Here is a 19,715-nt window from a genome sequence, read left to right as displayed (position 1 = left end):
GAAGATGCACTAGAAATCTTTTAGACTGTCATTGTTTTTAGAAAGAATATATTTATGATCAAGAATCTTTTTTGTGCTTTAGTTACAGGGACCAACCAAATTATGTAGGGGCATCTTTTGCAGGAAAGCTGTGTCTGAGAAACTATTCTGGAGGGGTTGCTCTGGTATGATATAATAGAATTTACTTACCTGTACAAGTAATATACTGTATTGGTTACTTACAGTTCTGACCTTTGCTTGTAGGGGCAAATCTTGCACCCACCTCTACAACTAAGAAGAGTCTCCTGGCAACAGAATCAATGCAGCTATGCTGTGCAGGGGGAACACAGAATTTAGCAGGGCCATTCAGAGGTTAAACACCATGAGAAATGGAGCCAAAGGATATCCTTGTCTGGGGTCCTCTGGTTTTCTGCTCTGGGTGGTGGCTCCAAAAAGGCATCACAGATTATTTGAGCCACTGGGCTCGGTAGCCACTCCATAGGATCAGATGGAAAGATTCTTGCCCCTGCACTTCTACTCTGCACTCAACTTGTCTACTTAGACTAGGCACTGCACAGAGGATTCGGCCTCTGGAGAAAAAGTACGTTAATGAGTGTTTGAATTCAGGATTACACATGTTCTTTGTAACTTCCTTCTAGTCCTGGAAGTGGACAGAGCAGTTTCCTTACAATGGAGTATGCGTTCCGTTCATATATTATGTCTAGTACAGATATCTTTGTGTATGTTAGGCAGGGCAGAAAACAAAAAATTTAGATTTTTATCACAGTTTGTTTCCACAGTTGAATGAACTTTTAGCACTTTCTTTGTTATTATATTAGTATCAAAGAACAATAACACTGGAGACATTTTCAGTCATCATTGCACAGCTGCTCGGGCTTAGTCTGGGAATAGCATATGATGATTCTAGGGATTGTCAGTGTTCAGGATACACCTGCATAATGCACACCACAGCAGTGTAAGTTTTTTTTTAATTATTATTAATTTATGTACCTCACATAGCATTGCATTATTTATTATATTTAGAACCATTTTAATATGCATACAAGTGCTATCATTCTAAATAATGCCATATTAGGATATATGTAGACTTTTGTACCTCTATATCACTGTTTTAAGTCCATCCCAGTTCATTAGTGGCTAGAAGTTGTCTGTATGTACGCCTATGTGTGTTGGGATAGTTTGGATATATGGAAACATATCAACAAAGAATAGGACTGTGACCTATAGATGGATGGATGGATATCTAGATAGAATTAGGTTTCAGAGTGATTGCCGTGTTAGATATAGATATAGGTCATATCTAGATAGATATAGATATAGGTCACAGTCCTCCTCTTTGTTGGTATGTTTCCATATAACCAAACTATCCCAACACAAATGTCATCAGCTGGGAATCTCTGCAGAGGAGCCGACAGACTGACTTACTTTCTCATCCCCGCGATGGTCCCACAAGATTTAAAGCAGATTAGTGACATAGTGCAGGAAAACTTGCACTGTTGCTGCTTGTCATGTGCATAAAGGGAGTAATTCAATCTGAGGCTGCCTGTCAGTCAGGTACTTGCCATGAACACTAATTTGATGTAAAAATCTAAAATAAATAAATAGTACTTTCAGAGATTAACAGTTACAGGAAATATTTCGCTTTTCACTTAAGTACAAAATCTGTCTCCTACCCTCATCTTTTAAGTCCTATTTCTCTAAGCAGTTGTTGATAACTATGTGACTTTTAATGTCTATGTTCCCTCTGAGCTACAGTCTTGAAATTAAATACACTAATTCATTATGTGCCACTGAATACAGGAAAAGCCCTAACTTGGACCTTCAGAGATCATAAGGTCTTTTATTATCAAATTTCAAATGTTCAATCACTCTTAGTTTAAAACTAGTCCACACTTCTCCATTTTCTCCACCCTTTTTTTAAGCTTTCCAGTTTATGTTATGTACAGATGTGTACTCACTATGGGCCCAATCATGCAAACTCTTATGGATGTAAGTAACTTTACTCACTTGACTAGTTCTACTATGTAAAATTACTCAAGGGCCTAAATGTTTCTAATATTAGTATAATGTAATGTGTCATTAAAATTAAATTTACTGAGAGTTCCGTCTTCTTGTGAGATGCTTTATTGTCTGTGATGACAAGAGGAGGGAAAGGGGAGACAATTGTACCAGCCCCATAAGCTCGGCCCCACCCCCCAATGTTTGTAACTGGAATGTCTGGAACTGGGGTGAAATGGGAGGGGATGGGGCTACAGCAAACATGATATACTGGGGCTCCAGACTTCTCTCAGTGGGCTTGTACGTGGTACTACACTCAATTCAATATAACCGCTGATGACAGGAAAGAAAAAAAAATCTGGTATTTATATTATAGGTTTCCTAATTGTAGCTGCTAGATTGATTACTATTAAACTAACCTCAATTGCTGTCAAGTTTTCACTGAGGAGAATAAACAAGTGTTCTGGAAGAGACAGAAAAGGCATGGCCTGCAGTATCTTTAGTGGAGAGACTGAGACAATGACAGTTTAGAAAGGTTTTGCTGTTCTGCTTGTGTTTTCCTAATTTAACGAGGGCATCCTCCATTGCATGTTATGCCTTCTTCTTGCCCTCAGTTGGCTGCAGCATGCAGTCTGTCTGGGACCCAAACACCATTCTAGCACAAACTTGCAAAGATATTTTAAAAAATTATATTTATTCCTTCATTGAGGCAGACATGCTGGGTCAGAGGCCTCCAATTTGGAGAAATTATTTTAATTTGAGGTTGCCAGTTCTATTTAATTTATTTCAGCCAAGAAGAATGTTGAAGGCAAGTGAATGCACTTAAGGTGCCAGGTTAATAGCCACATTCACCCACAAGGCAAACAGTTGACATATTTTTAAAAATCCTTAATTTTGCAACCAAAGTCATTTTTGTTTCATTAAAGTATTTCAGTGGCATGAAAGGATATATATTTTACAAAGCGTGGAGAATACTTTAATGATGATATTGTACTTTATGTTTTAGACATTCCAGTGGGACAAAGACCTTTAGCAACTGCAGTATAGGAGACTTTCAAAGTTTCATTGCAAGTGGAGAAGGAGAATGCCTTTTGAACAAACCGTATTTGAATGCATCTTATAGGGCTCCCGTCTGTGGCAACAAAATAGTGGAGGAAGGAGAGGACTGTGACTGTGGCACACGAAAGGTTAGGAAATAAATTCCTGAAATTTAATATGAATAAATAATTCACAGTTCCATACCTTGAGACGGAAGAGAAAATTAAAAAAATAAGAGATACCTTATGGGTCCAAGAAGTGCTAACAAGACCTCTGGATGAAAGGCCACCTGGAGCCCTTGAGAAAAAACATTCAACTTGGAAATGCTATGAAGGTGCTTTTTCTCAGCCTCATAGTCAGGGTTGTGTTCTGAAATGGGCTTTAAAATGGAACATAAATTTCTGTTTTTCTCTAAATGTAGATAGACGTTCAATGTGAAATTTCTCTTTGAATTTCAAATGTAGCTTTATTTGATTTTTTAAATTTATAATAGAAAGCATTTGAAATTACTGTTGTTAAAATTTGTCCATGGCATTCTGCCTTTTTGATTAAGTGACATCTTCAAAATTGATAAACTTGAAGGAAGCTCGTGCAACAGATGTTATTTGTTTTAACTGACAGTTTATTCACCAACAGGTAGCTGAAAGATAAAACCGCCATCATTAACTACGCTTTTATGCCATATTTTATCCCATATCTAAGTATGTTTTATGTGCAGCTTCTGACGGATAAAACCTTTTCCTTTGGCAGCTATACTTCTGTCGCACAGCTCCAGGAACCACCCCTCCAGGCATACCTTTCCTTCACTCATCTGTCTCCTCTCTGAAATGTTAAGACAAGTGTCAATCTCAATGTATCTACAAGGTACTGTGTACTCTAGGTCCAATCCAGGGAAGCATTTAAGCATGTGCTTAACTTTAAAAATACAAAAAAGTCAATGAAACTACTCATGTAATTAAAGTTAAACACTTGGTTAAGTACTTTGTTGGCTCAGATCAGAGAGCTCAGCACCTTTCAGGATCAAGCCCCATAAAAGCCCTACGAAATGAATATATACAGAAAAATTCATTGTGAAAACAGTTAAGAACACTACATGCTGGCTTTCTATCACACCCTTCACCAACCTCCTCCCTCCCAACAAAACATTCCTCCCTCTACAAGCACACACCTTGACTCTACTACAATTAGTATACAGCAGAGACCATCTACCACAATGTTATCTGCCCCTTCTGGGGATGACAGCCTTCCATTACTAATCTACTCCTTCCAAACATAAAAATATACTATATTAGACATTCACAACTAATAGCATTGGGATGGGGACGTTCCGTAAAAGGATGTGCACAGAAGGGGAGGTTGAGGAGATAGAGTTAAGGATGCGATTCATGATCTGTGGTGTATGGCTGTTGTGATGAAGATAAAATGTGTGCCTGTGGGTAGAAGAGTAGAGGATATGTACTGTAAGGTGACTTGACTTTTAATTTCCTTGCTTTTGTGTTTTTGTATTAGGTATGTTATATGTGTAACAACCATAACCGTTTTTATATTCTAATAGTATTTGGTTTGATACTGGTAGGTCAGCAAATGTTCTCCAGTACTAAAGTTTTAAAACAGTGTAGTGACTTTCTGCTTATTTCAGAGACAGTAGCCTCTCTGTAGTTAAGGTTGGAGCTACTGCATGATTCTATTATAAGTGCCTCCTAACTTCACCAGAACTTAAACCAGTGCAGCTGAAATTGCTTGGTAAACTGGGTGCAAGCAAACAATATGTATTTTAATACTGCCAGATGTAAATGTCTACATCAAGGAACAAAGAATGTGTAAGCCATACTTATAGTATAGGGGACTCTACCCTGCAAAGCAGTGATTCTGAAAATGATTGGGGGGCTTTGTGAATAATCAGCTGAACATGAACTCCCAGTGCAATGCTGTGGCCAAAAGGGCTAATGTAGTACTTGAATGCATAAATGGGAATCTCGAGTAGAAGCAGAGAGGTTGTTTTACCTTTGTATTTAGTCCTGGTGTGACCACTACTGGAATACTGTATCTAGTTCTGGTGTTCACAATTCAAGAAGGATGTTGAGAATTGGAGAGTGTTCAGAGAAGAGCCAAGAGAATGATTAAAGGATTGAAAAACATGCCTTATAGCGATAGTCTCAAGGAACTCCATCTATTTAGCTTAACAAAGAGAAGGTTCAAGGGTGACTTGATCACAGCCTATAAGTACCCACATGGGTAACAAATATTTAATAATGGGCTCTTCAGTCTGGAAGACAATGGCTGGAAGTTGGAGCCAGATAAATTCAGATTGGAAATAAGGCGCATATTTTAAACAATGAGGATAATTAACCATTGGAATATGTACAGGGGCGGTCACCCCTCTCCCGTGCGGCAGGGGTTAAAAACAGTCCTGGGAAAGGGCTGCCCCGGGGAGCCAATTAAGTGCGGGGTTGAGGCAGCCAATCAGGGCCAGGCTGGGAGTATAAGACGGCCTAAGGGAGGAGCTGGGTCACAGTCTCTCTCCAGCCTTGGAGGGAGAAGGACCTAGCTGCCTGGGAGCACAGGGTACCTGATGCAGAGCAGAGCAGAGCAGTGCTGGGGAAAGGCAAGAGGAGCTGGGGAGCTCCAGGGTGAGGCCTTGGTTAAGGCCTAAGCAGGGACTGGGGTTACAGAGGTGTAGCCCAGGGATAGGCAGAGGCAGCTGGTCCTACCCCTTTGCCAGTGATGAGCGGCCATTACAGACTGCAGCCTGCCCCAGAGAACAGGGGCTAGATGACGACTGGCAGTAGCCACTGAGGCAAGGTGGGCTCAGAGGGTTGGGGGTTCCCCTGGGAGGGGAGACCCAGAGTGTGGGGGTACTGCTGGGGCAGAACCCCAAGGTAAAGGGGCACCAGGGTATGGGAGGGACACGGAGACCAGAAGCAGGTGAGCCACTGGCTGGCAGAGGGCGCTCCAAGGCTGGAGAAGAGCTAATTCCCAGGGCGACCAGCAGGAGACACCACACCGGTGAGTCTCGACCTTGCTACAGAATAACTTACCAAAAATGATGGTGGATTCTCTTATCACTGTCCATTTAAAAATCAATATTGGATGCTTTTCTAAAAGGTTTGCTGTAGTTCAAACAGGAAATATATTGGGAATTTCTATAACCTGTGTTATGCAGGAGGTGTTGTAATAATTGGGCCTACAAATTAAAATTTACCTTATTTGTGGACTCAGCTGTGAGAAGTGAAAGTTCATAAAATGTAATAATGCCTATAACAAAATATTGTTGGAAAAATATGTAAAAGGAGACAGAATGACTAAATTAGTCCAAACAAAAAAGCCTATTAAAGGACTGTGTTAAGATCATGTCTGGCAAATGAGAAGTGTGGAACCAGAAAGTAACGAACAAAAATTGGAGTGTCAGAAACTAGGCCTAATTGGTGTATTGAATAAAGAGAAGATGAGCTATTCTGCCTACCACTCCATTTTGGGGTCCCTAGAAGAAGAGACTTTGGGTGAAGAATCAGGCTGTTTGTCAACCACTACAGGCTGGGAGATGGGAGAACTGGAAGGAGTGAGCTTCACCGTGATGGTCAAACACATACAGTATGTGGAGGACTGTTGCACCAGCCAGACTGATCATGGTTGATAGCATCGCACCAGGCATTGTATAATGAAGTTCCCAGATCTGGCTCAGTAATGCGAATCCATGAATTTCTGGGGTGGCCTCATGGATGGCGCCGGGTAGCTCAGGATGTACACCCCTTCATGTGTCAATGGAGAGTTTGAGAGCATGCTGTGCTGGGTGTTTTTGTCCATTCTGGTGTCTTGGCTGAAGAGCATGCAATGTTGCTTTTGAATATAATGAGCTATTGAAGGAAGGTCGAATCTCTGTCCGATTGTGACATTTCGCACAAAGTCAAACCACTTTGTACTCAGATTTGGCTCAGACAGCACATATGGAATGCCTCTAGCTGCTCCAAGTCTGCCTGCAAGAGGCTCCAGGTATCTGACCTATATAGCAATACAGGTAGTACACAGATTTGATAAATCCTGAACTTTGTCTCAGTGCAATGATATTTTTGCGTTCATAATTGAGACCTGGATTTCATAGAGGAGGTGGCAAGACCTATTTGTCAAATAACGTCTGGTTCGCTGTGGCTGTTTGAACTCTGTTTGTAGTCTAGATAGATGAACGCATCAGCGCTTTCCACGTTGCATGCTTCAGTACAGGGATTAAAATATCACTGTGGCCTCAAGTGCAGATGTTAAAGTGTCAACTTCCACCGCATGCAACCTTTGGAACTGCTACTACTATTGATACTTCCAGAAGCCTTCTGCCAAAGCTTAGTGACTTCAGATACCTGGGTCCTTGGCATTATTCAGTAAGCCGTGAGCCGAGGCTTTGGGAACTTGCTCCAAACCGCCCCCTTGAGAATGTTTTTGAAACACCTCCTGTCAGAAAGGGACTTTTAATTAACTTCTTTCCTTGGGGGGGCGGGAGGGGAGAGACTTCAGTTTCCAGGGCCACCAAACTGGTCTCTTTTGCCAGGATTAAAATGTGGTATATTCTAAAATCTATAATGTTTCTATTGTTTGTTTTTCAGGAATGTCTATGGGATCCGTGTTGCCAACGCACCTGTAAATTTAGACGAGACATCAAATGTATCACTGGAGATTGTTGTTGGAAATGTAGGGTAAGCTATACATTCTGAGTGATCAGAACCTAACACATTTTCTAACTATAACCCACATATCTAACAATAGCCCCGATACTGCAGATACTTAATGCTTAACTTTTAAGTATGTGAATAATCCAGTTCAGTATTTAGGATTGGAGCAAACTGTGCATACTATATATTATTGCTTTCTATACTTATATACAGAAAGAACCAGAGAACAAGTCACTGTTGACATATCGAGTTACCTAAAATATTGTCAAAATGATATTGATAATTCAAGGCAATATTGTAAATGAGACCTGATGGAAGCAGTTGTATAAACATGTACTTAATACTCTGTCTGAGCGTGCACATGCCATAGGAGTTAAGCAGAGGCCAATGACTCAAATGACCAAAAAGGGAGCTGATCTTCACTTTGTTTCATGAGATCAGCTTTTTGTTACTCAAGTCATCAAAGCAAAAACTTGTTTTTAGAAACAAAAAGCTGAAAGACTTAGCTTTCTTATATTTAAAAAAAGTGTTTCTAGTTGTTAGGTTTTCTTGTTATGTTGACTAATCAGTATAAATATCAAATATTGTGATTCGCATAAATTCTGTTCCTTAGTAGTTATTATTAGAGCTGATTGGAAAAATGTCAGTGAAACCATTTTCAACCAGAGAGTGCAGTTCTGTCAAAGTCTAAATGCTTTGCAAAATCATGTAAATTTTGTCTAAATTCAAAAAGAAAACAAGGGAAAAGAATTCTGACAATATTATTTCAATTTTGTCTTTAATATTTTTATTTGATATTATATTATATAATATTAAAATAAAAATTGTGAAATCAAAATGAAACATTTAAATCAACTTTAAATGATTTTCCCCATGCGATTTTCTTTCATAGAGAAATTTGAAGTGTAGGGGTGTTGTTCCTAATCAGAAGATAGGTATGAAAATCTTGAAATCCTTTGCAAATTTCTGTCCTCCACACAGCTCTAGTTATAACCTTTCTATCTGTCATGCACAGGCCTCCTATTTCTGTTTTTTTTCCTACTAGTTTGTGCGAAATGGTACATTATGTCGAAGCACTAGCGAAGATGAGTGTGATCTAATAGAGTATTGCAATGGTTCCTCTGCACACTGTACACCTGACTTCTGGGTCATGGATGGACACCCATGCAACCAGAACACAGCCTATTGTTTCAAAGGAGTGTGCCAAACTGCTGATAAACAGTGTAAAAAACTCTTTGGTCAAGGTAATAATGATAGTTATTTGTTTCCAAAATCTAATTCTAGAGACTGCTGTCGTCAGTGTTTCTGCCTTATGAAGGTGGATAATTATTATTTGTCACAAATGACATAATTAAGCACAGATACTTGAGGCAACTTGCCTGGACGCTCTGTGGTCTGTTGGATAAGACTTGGGTTTATTGCATCAAAGATCTGGGTTTTGTTCACAGCTCAGCCACAAACTTTCTAGGTAACTTTGAGTATTTCCCTTAACCTTTTTATGCTTCAGTGACTACATGGGTAAAATATGGATAACTATATTTTATACCGCTGGTGGTGCTGTGAAGCTTCCTACATAAAATACATGTATGTAGTGCAGAGATTTATTAAGACCAGTCAGTGTAAAGGGTGAGACTAGAACTCATGACTACCTGTATCCTAGCAGCCTGCACATTCCCCTAAGTCCAGATGGCATTTTGGTTGGGGGGGATAGAGAGGAGATAATGGCAGTGGTATTTTGGTATGAAGAGTTTTTGTTTTTTTTAACCATATCATAGACTTTCTAAAATCATTTAAGTTGCTTTGGTTGGTTTGGAACAATTAGAAGGCCTGGTTAATTCACTCTGAAGCTAATTTAGCTTCAGGTTAGCCTGTAAATTAGAACATTTCCTATTATGTATGTGACTGAACAGAGTTTCTAGTGGCCTTAAGTGTGTTATCTTACACGCACATTTTATGAAAATTAGAAAGATGCATACCACACATTAAGGCTATCATGCAAAGTGTTTTGCAAGCATAACTATAGCAGTTGTTGTAAACATTATTATATTAGTAACCCTAATGAGATGATCTGATGGTTCTTTGCCATCCTTGTCCAGGCTGATCTGGTTCATAAAATGCTGTCAACCTGCAGCTGCAAGGCCCCCTACTCCATCAGGGACAGGTTATTTACTCCTGTTGTATGGAATAAAAGCTGCTTCATGCCGACTCTTGTGATAACGACTGGAGCCCTTTCCTTGTCCCTAACTGGAACACATCACAGGTTCCACATGAAGGCCTGGTTAAATCCCTGTGAAGCTAATTTAGCTTCAGAAACTTGCTGAGGATACTCCAGGTTAGCCTGTAAATTAGAACATTTCCTATCATATATGTGACTGAACAGAGTTTCTAGTGGCCTTAAGTGTGTTATCTTACACCCACATTCTCCATATCTTCTGTTTAATAGGCAATCTCCATACCTATTCCTTTAACTCCAGAAACAACTTACACACATTTTTGACACATTTCCAATGGTTGTCAAACACTCTCAGTACCACACCTGAGACACATACCTTCCTATAGTAGAGCACTCGACTGGCTTGAGGTTCTGCTGATCTAGGTGAACAGATACCTCTACCAATCTATAGTCACCCAAATAAATAATTACTGTACTTTTTTCTGCCACTAATTTTTGCTGCTCTAGGCAACTGCCTGTTCTGCCTGTGTCTTGAAGTCAGCCTTGGCAGAGCATTTTGGGACTTATGAAAAAGAGACGGTCACCCACTTGTTCTAGGAGGAGGCCATGACTGAATAGCTGTGAAGGAAGCCCGAGTTTGGCTTGAAGCAGCCCTGTGTCTATGACCTGCAAACTAGACTCGACAGTGCAGAGAACAATTCTGCACTGGCATGTGCTAGGTGTTCCAGCAAAGCATTTTCCAACTCTGACTTCTATAAGTCTATGACGAAGTCTAATCAATGTTATTGTATTTGCAGCTTCAAAAAGTGGCTCTCTCGCATGTTATGAAGAAATTAATGGTCAAAAGGATAGGATGGGACACTGCGGCTCCAATCAGGACGGTTACCAGGCTTGCGAATGGAAGTATGTTTTGAGAAATAGAAATGTCTCCCTATAGGGAGAAGTACAAGATGAAGCATGGCATCTTGGCTGATTGTGTTGAAAGTAACTTGGATTTTGAAAATTTTTATCCGGTTTGTTTCTGAACTTTTACTATATGTAAACAGCTGCTGGCCTGTTTTCCCAGCTCAGAAAGAGTTCACTGCCATGCCCATGTTTTTTTTTCAGGGCACAGCTTTATTCTTTAGCAGAAAACTCAGGCAAAGTATCAAACCAAAACAGTTTCTCTGCCCATCATAGGCTACAGCTCCTACAGGCTTTTTCCCCATTTGGTTCTCTCAGTACTGAAAGGAGGACACACCATGCACTTCAATCCCTCTGCTTCAGGTTCTATTGCAGGAGCCTCTCTCCTACCTGAAGCGCCTCTTCAGCGAAAAATGTCATTCCTAACCAGTGACCCAGAGAGTCCTTGCAAACATAACCACTTTATTTCAAGCAGAAGTCTGAGTAGATTGGTGGACTTTGCAGCATACCCTGAAGAGTCAAGACTAGCAAATTCTACTCCTGGGGAAATTGTACGCCACTGCGCATGCATAGAATTAATGTCCCCTGCAGATTTGCTTCCCTGCAGAAAAATGACTTTCTGATGGGGAAGCAAAGGGAGCAAAAAAGAGTGGTCATGCAACCCTCCCCAGCTGTATGTTTCGGGGTGCCCAGGGAACTGGTAGAGAGGTATTTCACTGTGGGGCTGGGGAAGACCTGGCTGGTGGCTCCTACCCTGCACCATTCTCCGCTGCTAGTTCCGGCTGGGCTAGTGAGGATGAGACTTCCTCTTCCCCTGCACGATCTGGACCCAGGCCAGACCCACCCCCAGATTTCTCCCCCAGCTGCAGTAAACTCTGCAAATTCCTCCCCCCCCGCACCACTTCCTGCACCCATAGCTCCTTAATTGCACAGGGAGGGATCCCTGTACAGGAAGCTGCTCTCCCATCTGCCCAGCCCCCATGCAGCCAGACCCTCCTGCCAAGCCTCACCCCCCTGCACTCAGAACTCACTCTGATGAGCCTCACTTCCCCTGCACCACCCTGACAAGTCATCTGGACCCCCTCACTGAGCCTCCCCTGCCAAGCTCAATCTCCCCCCCCAGACCCCGTCCCCGCTGAGCTCCAACCACCTTCATCTGGACCCCCTGCCAGAGTCCCATTACCACTGCACCCAGAACCCCCCAACAAGCCCCTGTGCATTCAGACCCCCTCACTGAGCCACCCACACCCAGATTGCCCAATGCAGAACCCTCTCAAACCACACCTGGGTCCCTCCACGCTAAGCCCCTCTACACTTGAATCCTGCCTTGTTGAGCCTGCCTGCCCACATGGAAGGGCAGGGCTCTGGGGAAAGCCTGGTCTTTGTGCTGTGTCAGGGTTGGGTGCAGCCTCACTGCTGAGTCCATGTCCCGGGGGGGCTGCACAGTGATCTCCCACCTTTGTGCTGCCAGTGGCCTATGCTCCCCAGTGCCATGCCAGAGCCTCCATATTTATTTGACAAATAAAATTTGCAGAATTTTAAAATATTGCGCATGGCTTTTTTTTTTTGCGCAGAATTTTTAATTTTTTGGCGCAGAATGCCCTCAGGAGTAAAATTCACGCTTCATTGGGCCAACACAGGAAACAAATTCCAGCATTGTGGTCCCTCTAGTAAGAACAGCCTGTCCTCAGTCAGTGATATGTAAATCTAGAGACTTCTGGCAAGAAAATATCAGCTATCATTGTCGTATTATGTGGGAAGAAGTGTTCTCTCAGGTGTCCCTCTGGTTTTGCCATAGTATCGGGATGCTTTGGGAAAGTGCTTCACATGGAGGAGGAACCTAGACACTAATTTTTTAAAACCCCTTTTTTTTACTGTGCATGGAATATTTCACATGTGCAACAGTCTCTTTGCCTGTGTTTTATATATGTCGTAGCAGTACTTCTTTAAGTAATACATGGGGAATGCAAATTTAATAATAGGCTCTTCAATCTAGCACACAAAGGTGTAACAAAATCCAATAGCTGGAAGTTGAATAGCCAAATTCTGACTGGAAATATGGCACACATTTTTAACAGTAAGGGTAATTAGCCATTGAAATAACTTACCAAGCTTGAGGTGGATTCTCCTGGAGAATCTATCCCAAGCTTGGTGTTTTGCATCAAGGAACCAAAGCAAACCTCTGTACAGAGTGTAGTTATCCCTTCTCACAGAAATTATGGTATGCCTGAATATCTAATATTTTGAACTGTCAAATGCCAAATATGTAGTTTTAATTTTCTTCTCATATGTTTGTAGAGATCTCCAGTGTGGGAAGTTAGTTTGTCAATATCCAAGTCATAGACCATTCATTAAGGAAAAGGCTGCTGTCATTTATGCTAGGGTGCAGAATTCCTTATGCATAACTTTAGATTATATGAAGGGGCCTCGAGTGAAGGATCCAATGTTGGTGAAGGATGGTACTCTCTGTGGTAAGCAAAAGGTAACAAATCTTTTTTTTTTAAATGGTTAGCAATGTAAATGTTTTCCATGTAAACATACACTTTTTTTAGAAGTTGCTACTAATATTGGAGCAGTGATGAGCTGCACTGGCTTACTGAGTTATAAAATTAAGTGTTTTGTCCCCTGGTTTACTCTAAACTAACCAAGAACTATTTCCAAATATTTTGAGGTAAAATAGGATCTGGTAAACAGCTTTCTGCTCTTAAACAGCCTGAAATAGACCCTTAAACCTAGAGAATTTTTTTTCTATGCTTTCTGTTGACCTTGAACTGTATTTATGTTTGGGTTTTAGATTTGTATGAACCAGAAATGTGGAGATGCTGCTGTCCTGAAATATAATTGTGATGTAAAGAAAAAATGCAATGACCATGGAGTAAGTAACAGCAACATTATTATAATAATACTGTTTGGATTAATAATATTTTGGATTTGCAGATATTTTTCTTATAAATCGTCAACTGAAAAAGCTACTTTAGGCTGACACTTGGCATGCAAAGTCTTCGTGCCATGGCTGATTGGTTTGGTTTTTCCTGATACTTAGAGTCGTATTCATGGTTTTCTTTATAGACAATAGTCTGTGGTACTTTACATTTGATGTATTTTCTGAAACAGACTGATTAGTTTTTAAGAACTGAGAATGTGGTTATAAAGAAGAGAGATCTCTAAGAGAAACTGTTTTCCTAAAAGCATGTATAATGGGATTTCCCCATATTTTGAGACTTCCAACTACAAAGTATAATAAGTAATTAAACAGCATTTTCCCCCTTTTATTTCAGGTGTGCAACAACAGAGGAAATTGTCACTGTAGGTCTGGCTGGCTGCCACCAGATTGCAAAATTTCATCAAAAGGATTTGGAGGGAGTATTGACAGTATTTTCAAAAGTGGTTAGTTATCTTGGAAAATTCTGTACCCTGTGTTGTTGTTTTCCCAGTGCAACATTTAAGAAAATAAGAATGGCCTTTCTGGGTCGGACCAATCGTCCAGCTAGCCCAGTATCCTGTCATCCAGCAGAACAAGAACAATTTATCGAGTGATCCATCCCTGTCGTCCAGTCCCAGCTTCTGGCAATCAGAGGTTTATGGACGCCCAGAGCATGGGGTTGCATCACTGACCATCTTGGCTAATAGCCATTGATGGACCTATTCTCCAGGAATTTATCTAATTCTCTTTTGAACCCAAATATGAGTTCCCCAGGTAGGCTGTGCGTTATGTGAAGAAGTACTTCCTTATATTTGTTTTTAAACCTGATGCTTATTAATTTCATTAGGTGACCTTGGTTCATGTGTTATGTGAAGAGATAAATAACACTCCTTTACTTTCTCCACACCATTCATGATTTTATAGATCTCTATCATAAACTGAACAGTCCCAGTTCTTTTAATCTCTTGTCCTATGGAAACTGTTCCATACCCCGAATCATTTTATTGCCCTTCTCTGTACTTTTCCATTACTAAAAAAAGAAAAAATATCTGAAATATATACCATGGAACAGTTAAGAGTTTGAGTCGTAAGGGGAAATACATAAACTGAGGTTCTACATTTTAAATGTGAAAAAGAAGAGAAAAGTTTAATACTATTCTTTCTTTTTATTTTATTACTTTAATAGTATGGATAACAGCATTTTAATAAACAAATTGCTATTGGATACAAGAAAGTGATCATGTATTATACTATCTTGATTACATACAGTCAACTGGCTGTTATAAAGTAACAATGTTGAATCTAAGACTCTTACTGTGACAGATCTGATTTAAAATCTAATCTCAATTACATGTTAAGTGACTTTGTTGATCATAGCTGTGCTAATGCATTTCAGTCCTACAATAGAATAGTGTGCTATTCTGGTCCTGAACTACTTTTGAATACCAGCTGGTAATTGTACCATGTTTTGAACATTATTTGCAATCATTCCTTAAAGTATCAAAGTATCTTGCTTGTTCAAAGCATCCTTTTTGAAAGTGTGACAGTTTGGGGAATCTCATGTTTTCAGGTTTCACGTGTCTGCTATGTTCACATTTTTGTTCCATTCCTTTCCATCACTAACAGGTAAATACAGGATAATGTCTCCTCTGGTTGGAGGCCCCACTTCCCAGATCATAAAGATCTGTGATATATTTCTTTCCTTGATAGATGCAATCACTGACGGACTTTACCGGAACACTTTGAAGAACTGGCTTCTGCTAAGTTTCTGTCTCTTTCTGCCTGTCCTTGTTTGTTCTATCATCATGATTATAAAACGAAATGAATTGAATAGATGCTGCACTAAGGAAGAATCACAAGTTGATGAGTAAGTTTATTTTGTTCACCTGTCTAGTTCTAACCTTTCTTTTAGGGATCTGGAATCTTCCTGGGCACTGGGGAAGGTGGTGAGTTCATGAGCAAGAGCATAGGAGTGGAATAGTTGAGTGGTGCTGTAATGGGCACACTTGTTGTGATGCCTCCTCATGGCTGGGTCTAGGGATCAGCTCTCATCAGGTCTAGCACCTCCTTCCATTGCTCGTTTGGCCCGTGGCAGCTCCAGCTCTCTATTTGTGACTCAGCCCTCCTGCTGGGTCACTATAGTCTTCCTCTTCCAGGGGTATCAAAGTCCCACTGGACAAACTGTCTGTCTGAAGTCTCAGGCAGTCTTCTGATCCACTTCTGTGTCACTTTCCCAGTGGCTTATAGGGGAACCTGTGCCTGCCCACTACTTCAGGTCCTAACCCAGGGACTCTATGCCCAGCAACCACAGTCTGCTCAAATGCCAACCCTGTTGCTGTTCCCCTGGATTCCCTCCTACCTCTCTTCTCAATCTTCTGGATCACCTCTTGGTTAACACTAGTACTTCCTACACTCCCCCATGCCTACCTAATCCCTCCTATCTTCTTGCCAAAGTCTGTAGCCCAAGGCAGGATTGAAGGACTAAGATCTTATTTACACATCAGGGGAAATTCGATCTAAGTTACGCAATTTGAGTTACTCAAATCGCAATTTGAGCGTAACTCAAATTGACGTAGCTTAGATCTACTTTCTGCGGGGGTCCACGCTATGCGATGTCGATGGGAGATGCTCTCCCATCGACTCCCCCTATTCTTCTCGATCCGGTGGAGTACAGAAGTTGACTGGAGAGCGATCTGCAGTCGACTTTAGCGGGTCTTCACTAGACCCACTAAATCGACTGCCGATGTCTACAGTTACTGACGAGCGGCAATGGATGCAAGCCCTTATAGAACTCCTCCTTGTACTTAGCCAACTTACCCTTCTCTAGAGAGCGACTTTAGAGCTCCTCCGTGCAGCCATCTTCTGGTACTTCCAACTTCCTCTCTTTCTAAGGCCTTGTCTACACTGCAAAGTTTTGCTGGCAAAAGTTGTACCGCTTTAATTAAAACCACTGTTGCATGTCCACATTAGCTCCTTGTGTCAGCAGAGTGCATCCCCTCTAACAGCTCTTGCATCACCTGAGAGCAGTGCACTGTGGTAATTATCCCACTATGCAACTGGCTGCAGAGTGCTTTGGGAAGGGTTTGCGGTGCCCCATGGGGCAGGTGCAACATTATGTGTTGCAGGTTTCTCAGTCCCATTGTTCCAGGGGCATCCTAATAGATTGTCAGGCGCTTTCACCCCTGAAGTGTGTGTGGGGGAGGGGGGAAGGGAGGGGAGGAGACTGGGGTGCCTGGGGTCAGGGAGACAGCAGGCTGACCCGCCTATTCTGAGGCGGGGGAGGGGGACCTCCCCACATCAGCCGCAGGCTCTGCACAGCACAGCAGTCTCTCCAGAAGCAGCCCGCTCTGCCTGCCTGTGGTTCTGTGATTCCCTCTGAGTTCTCCCACAATCTCCTCAGCTGCTGGAAGCGGCATCCTGAGCAAGTCTGGGAGCTTTCGGTGCTGAGGAATGTCGAAGCAGCACAGCATTTCCTTCCTTTTCTCCCTCCCCCCACTTCTCCAGCTCCCTGCAGCAGCAGTCTGCCTGCTACTGTGTTCCTTGTGCAGGGAAGAACAGGACCATTCCACATTCTTGATTTGCTCTTTTTTCCCCAAAGGAAGCAGCAAGCTCAGCTGTCAGATATTTCTGAGTGCTTTGAAAGGGGTGGGGTGCATGCCTGCAGGGCAGCAGAGATCAAAACAGTGAGCAGAGCGGTCACGGCAGGCATTGTGGGATACTGGTGGAAGCCAGTTCTGTTCACAAAACAAACAGTAGTGACTACACTGACACTTTGCCGCAAAGGGCTTTATGCCGTTGTGGGTCACAACAGAGAATACCAAATTCAGGACAAACTGCTGAGAAATAGGGCAGGCTCACCCCAAACAGGTGGTTCTTCAAGTGCTTGTTCATGTCCATTCCAATCAGGTGTGTGCGCGCGCATGTGCACGTTGGCCGGAAGATTTTTCCCCTAGCAGCATCCGTCGGGTCGGCCTGGGCGCCCCCTGGAGTTGCGCCCTCATGGTGCCTAATATAGAGCTCTGGCGACCCGCCACCCCTGCAGTTCCTTCTTACTGCCAGTGATGGTGGCTGGAACTTCCCTTAGCTCTTGCTCAGCAAGCTCATTCTTTCTCTGGTTGTATACAGTTAGTTAGTTAATGTTCTTACTATAGAGATAGTTGGGGTTCCCTCCTCCCTGGAACCGTGGTATGCTGCGATCCCCGGGTTTTAAAAACTGTGTGGCCTGCGCGAAGCGCAAGCCGAAGAGTGTTTTGCACTCGTTGTGTTTATGGTGCCTGGCGGAGACCCATCAAAAAGATCACTGTAAGATCTGCGGTGAGTTCTGTCAGAGAACTCTTAAAGAAAGGGAACAGCAGCTCAAGGTGATCCTCGTGGAGGCAGCTCTACACCCCCACTCCGACCTGGGCTCAGGGGACCTGACCCCTAATACGTCATCCTCGACGTGGAGCGCCCCGGCACCGTCGTTGAGCTCGGTGCCGAGAAAGGACCCCTCCCAAGATGCTCGGCAGCAACATGGCTCCTCACGTGGCCTGTCTGATAGTAGGCACCGTTCCCACTTGCCGGTGCCTCTAAAGAAGAAGCTGGACAATTGCTCCTCTCTGGCTAAACCAAGAGACGTGAGACCCCCAGGCAGGCCACTCCTCTGGATCTCCTGCTGGGGCCGTGTCGACTCCTGCCCAAGTGAGGCAGTCGAGTCCGGCCCTGCCTTGGTCGCCGGTGCCTACACAGCAGCTACAGCTCCCTTCGACGCCAGAAGTTTATCAAGCTACTCAGGACCTCCTGCATCTTACGGCGCCGTTCTCGCCCACCAGGAGGGAGGAACCTTCAGCGCTGGCGGACCCGCCCCATTCTCCAGTGCAGTGGAAGGGGAAGCCGGCTATGATGACGAGGTGCTCCCCCCTCGCCATATCCCTTGGCGCCAACTCACTCAGACAGAGAGCCTACCTGCTCCCCGAGCTCTCGACATTCGAGGCACCGAGGATTGGCTCCTCTGTGGTCTTCGGTCTCAGAGACCTCGGAGTCAGAGTCTGACTCCTATAGCTCTGGGAGGAGCAGAAGTCGCAGATCGAGGTCTGGGAGAGACAGGAGAGAGCCCCAGACATGGCCTCCACAGTGGCAGAACCCACCTCAGTGGCCCTTCTGGACCCCTTGGGCCTTTCACCAAGGACGGAGGAACCCAGGGTCACTGCTCTGCGATGTCTTCCGTGTCCTCAGCCACCTTCGTTCCGCCATCCACTGTGCACCTGCCTTTGGCACCTGCAGTCCCGACGCCTCCGCCTCTGGCACTGTCGTCGACTATGGCACCGTGCTCGGCTCTGACCTTGGCATCGCCCTTGGCAGTGTCTTCACACACGTCTCACATGCTGGCACCGTTGTCGACGTTTACCTCGATGCCAGTACCGGCAGCCCCGGTGCCGATGTCAGCACCTGGCCCTCCACTTCCCTTGGCTCCTGTGAGCGTGCAGACACAGCTCCCTCCCATCATACTGACGGCGGGGCCAATGTGTGTGCCGATGTCTACAGCCCTGGCACTCTCGGTGGCGCCACTATCACCAATGCTTCCCCGAGAGTCTCTTGGCCCTTCAGGGGTGGATGACAGGGAGTTTCCACTTCTAGTAAATGTTTCCTCCTCTTCGTCATTGGACGAAGCATTGGCGGGGACAGCCATAGCCCCTGCTTTAGAGGACAACAGGGTGCTGCAGCTGTTGCTGCGTAGGACCGCCCAGGGTCTGGGCATTAAGGCCGAGGAGGTGATAGAGGAGGCTGATCCCATGGTGGACATCCTAGTACCCTCCAGACCCTCGTGTATCGCCCTTCCACTTAGAATCATAGAATCATAGAATATCAGGGTTGGAAGGGACCCCTGAACTTATAAAGACCATTGTGGATGCCACTAAGACCCTGTGGCAGACGCCAGCTTCCTTGCCACCCACTGCCAAGCACAACGAGAGGCATTATTTCGTGCCCTCCAGGCATTATTTCATGCCTTTGAGCATTTGTACTCTCACCCACCTCCTGACTT

General features: G+C 43.4%; 1 protein-coding gene across 1 annotated transcript in view; it reads left to right on the top strand.

The window, feature by feature from the left end:
* Positions 1 to 15,564, top strand: part of LOC144257551 (disintegrin and metalloproteinase domain-containing protein 18-like) — a 28,590-nt gene extending 13,026 nt beyond the window's left edge. Inside the window, exons 7-13 of the mRNA XM_077805533.1 lie at positions 7,629 to 7,718; positions 8,740 to 8,938; positions 10,665 to 10,770; positions 13,069 to 13,252; positions 13,565 to 13,645; positions 14,049 to 14,157; positions 15,404 to 15,564. Coding sequence (XP_077661659.1) covers positions 7,629 to 7,718; positions 8,740 to 8,938; positions 10,665 to 10,770; positions 13,069 to 13,252; positions 13,565 to 13,645; positions 14,049 to 14,157; positions 15,404 to 15,564 — 930 coding nt within the window. The remainder of the gene's footprint in view (positions 1 to 7,628; positions 7,719 to 8,739; positions 8,939 to 10,664; positions 10,771 to 13,068; positions 13,253 to 13,564; positions 13,646 to 14,048; positions 14,158 to 15,403) is intronic.
* The last annotated feature ends 4,151 nt before the right edge of the window (positions 15,565 to 19,715 follow it).

The sequence above is a fragment of the Eretmochelys imbricata genome, chromosome 26, assembly GCF_965152235.1.
Source record: "Eretmochelys imbricata isolate rEreImb1 chromosome 26, rEreImb1.hap1, whole genome shotgun sequence".
NCBI classification, from domain to species: domain Eukaryota; kingdom Metazoa; phylum Chordata; order Testudines; family Cheloniidae; genus Eretmochelys; species Eretmochelys imbricata.
Note: the sequence above shows the minus strand (reverse complement) of the source record. Positions and strands in the feature narration are given on the sequence as shown.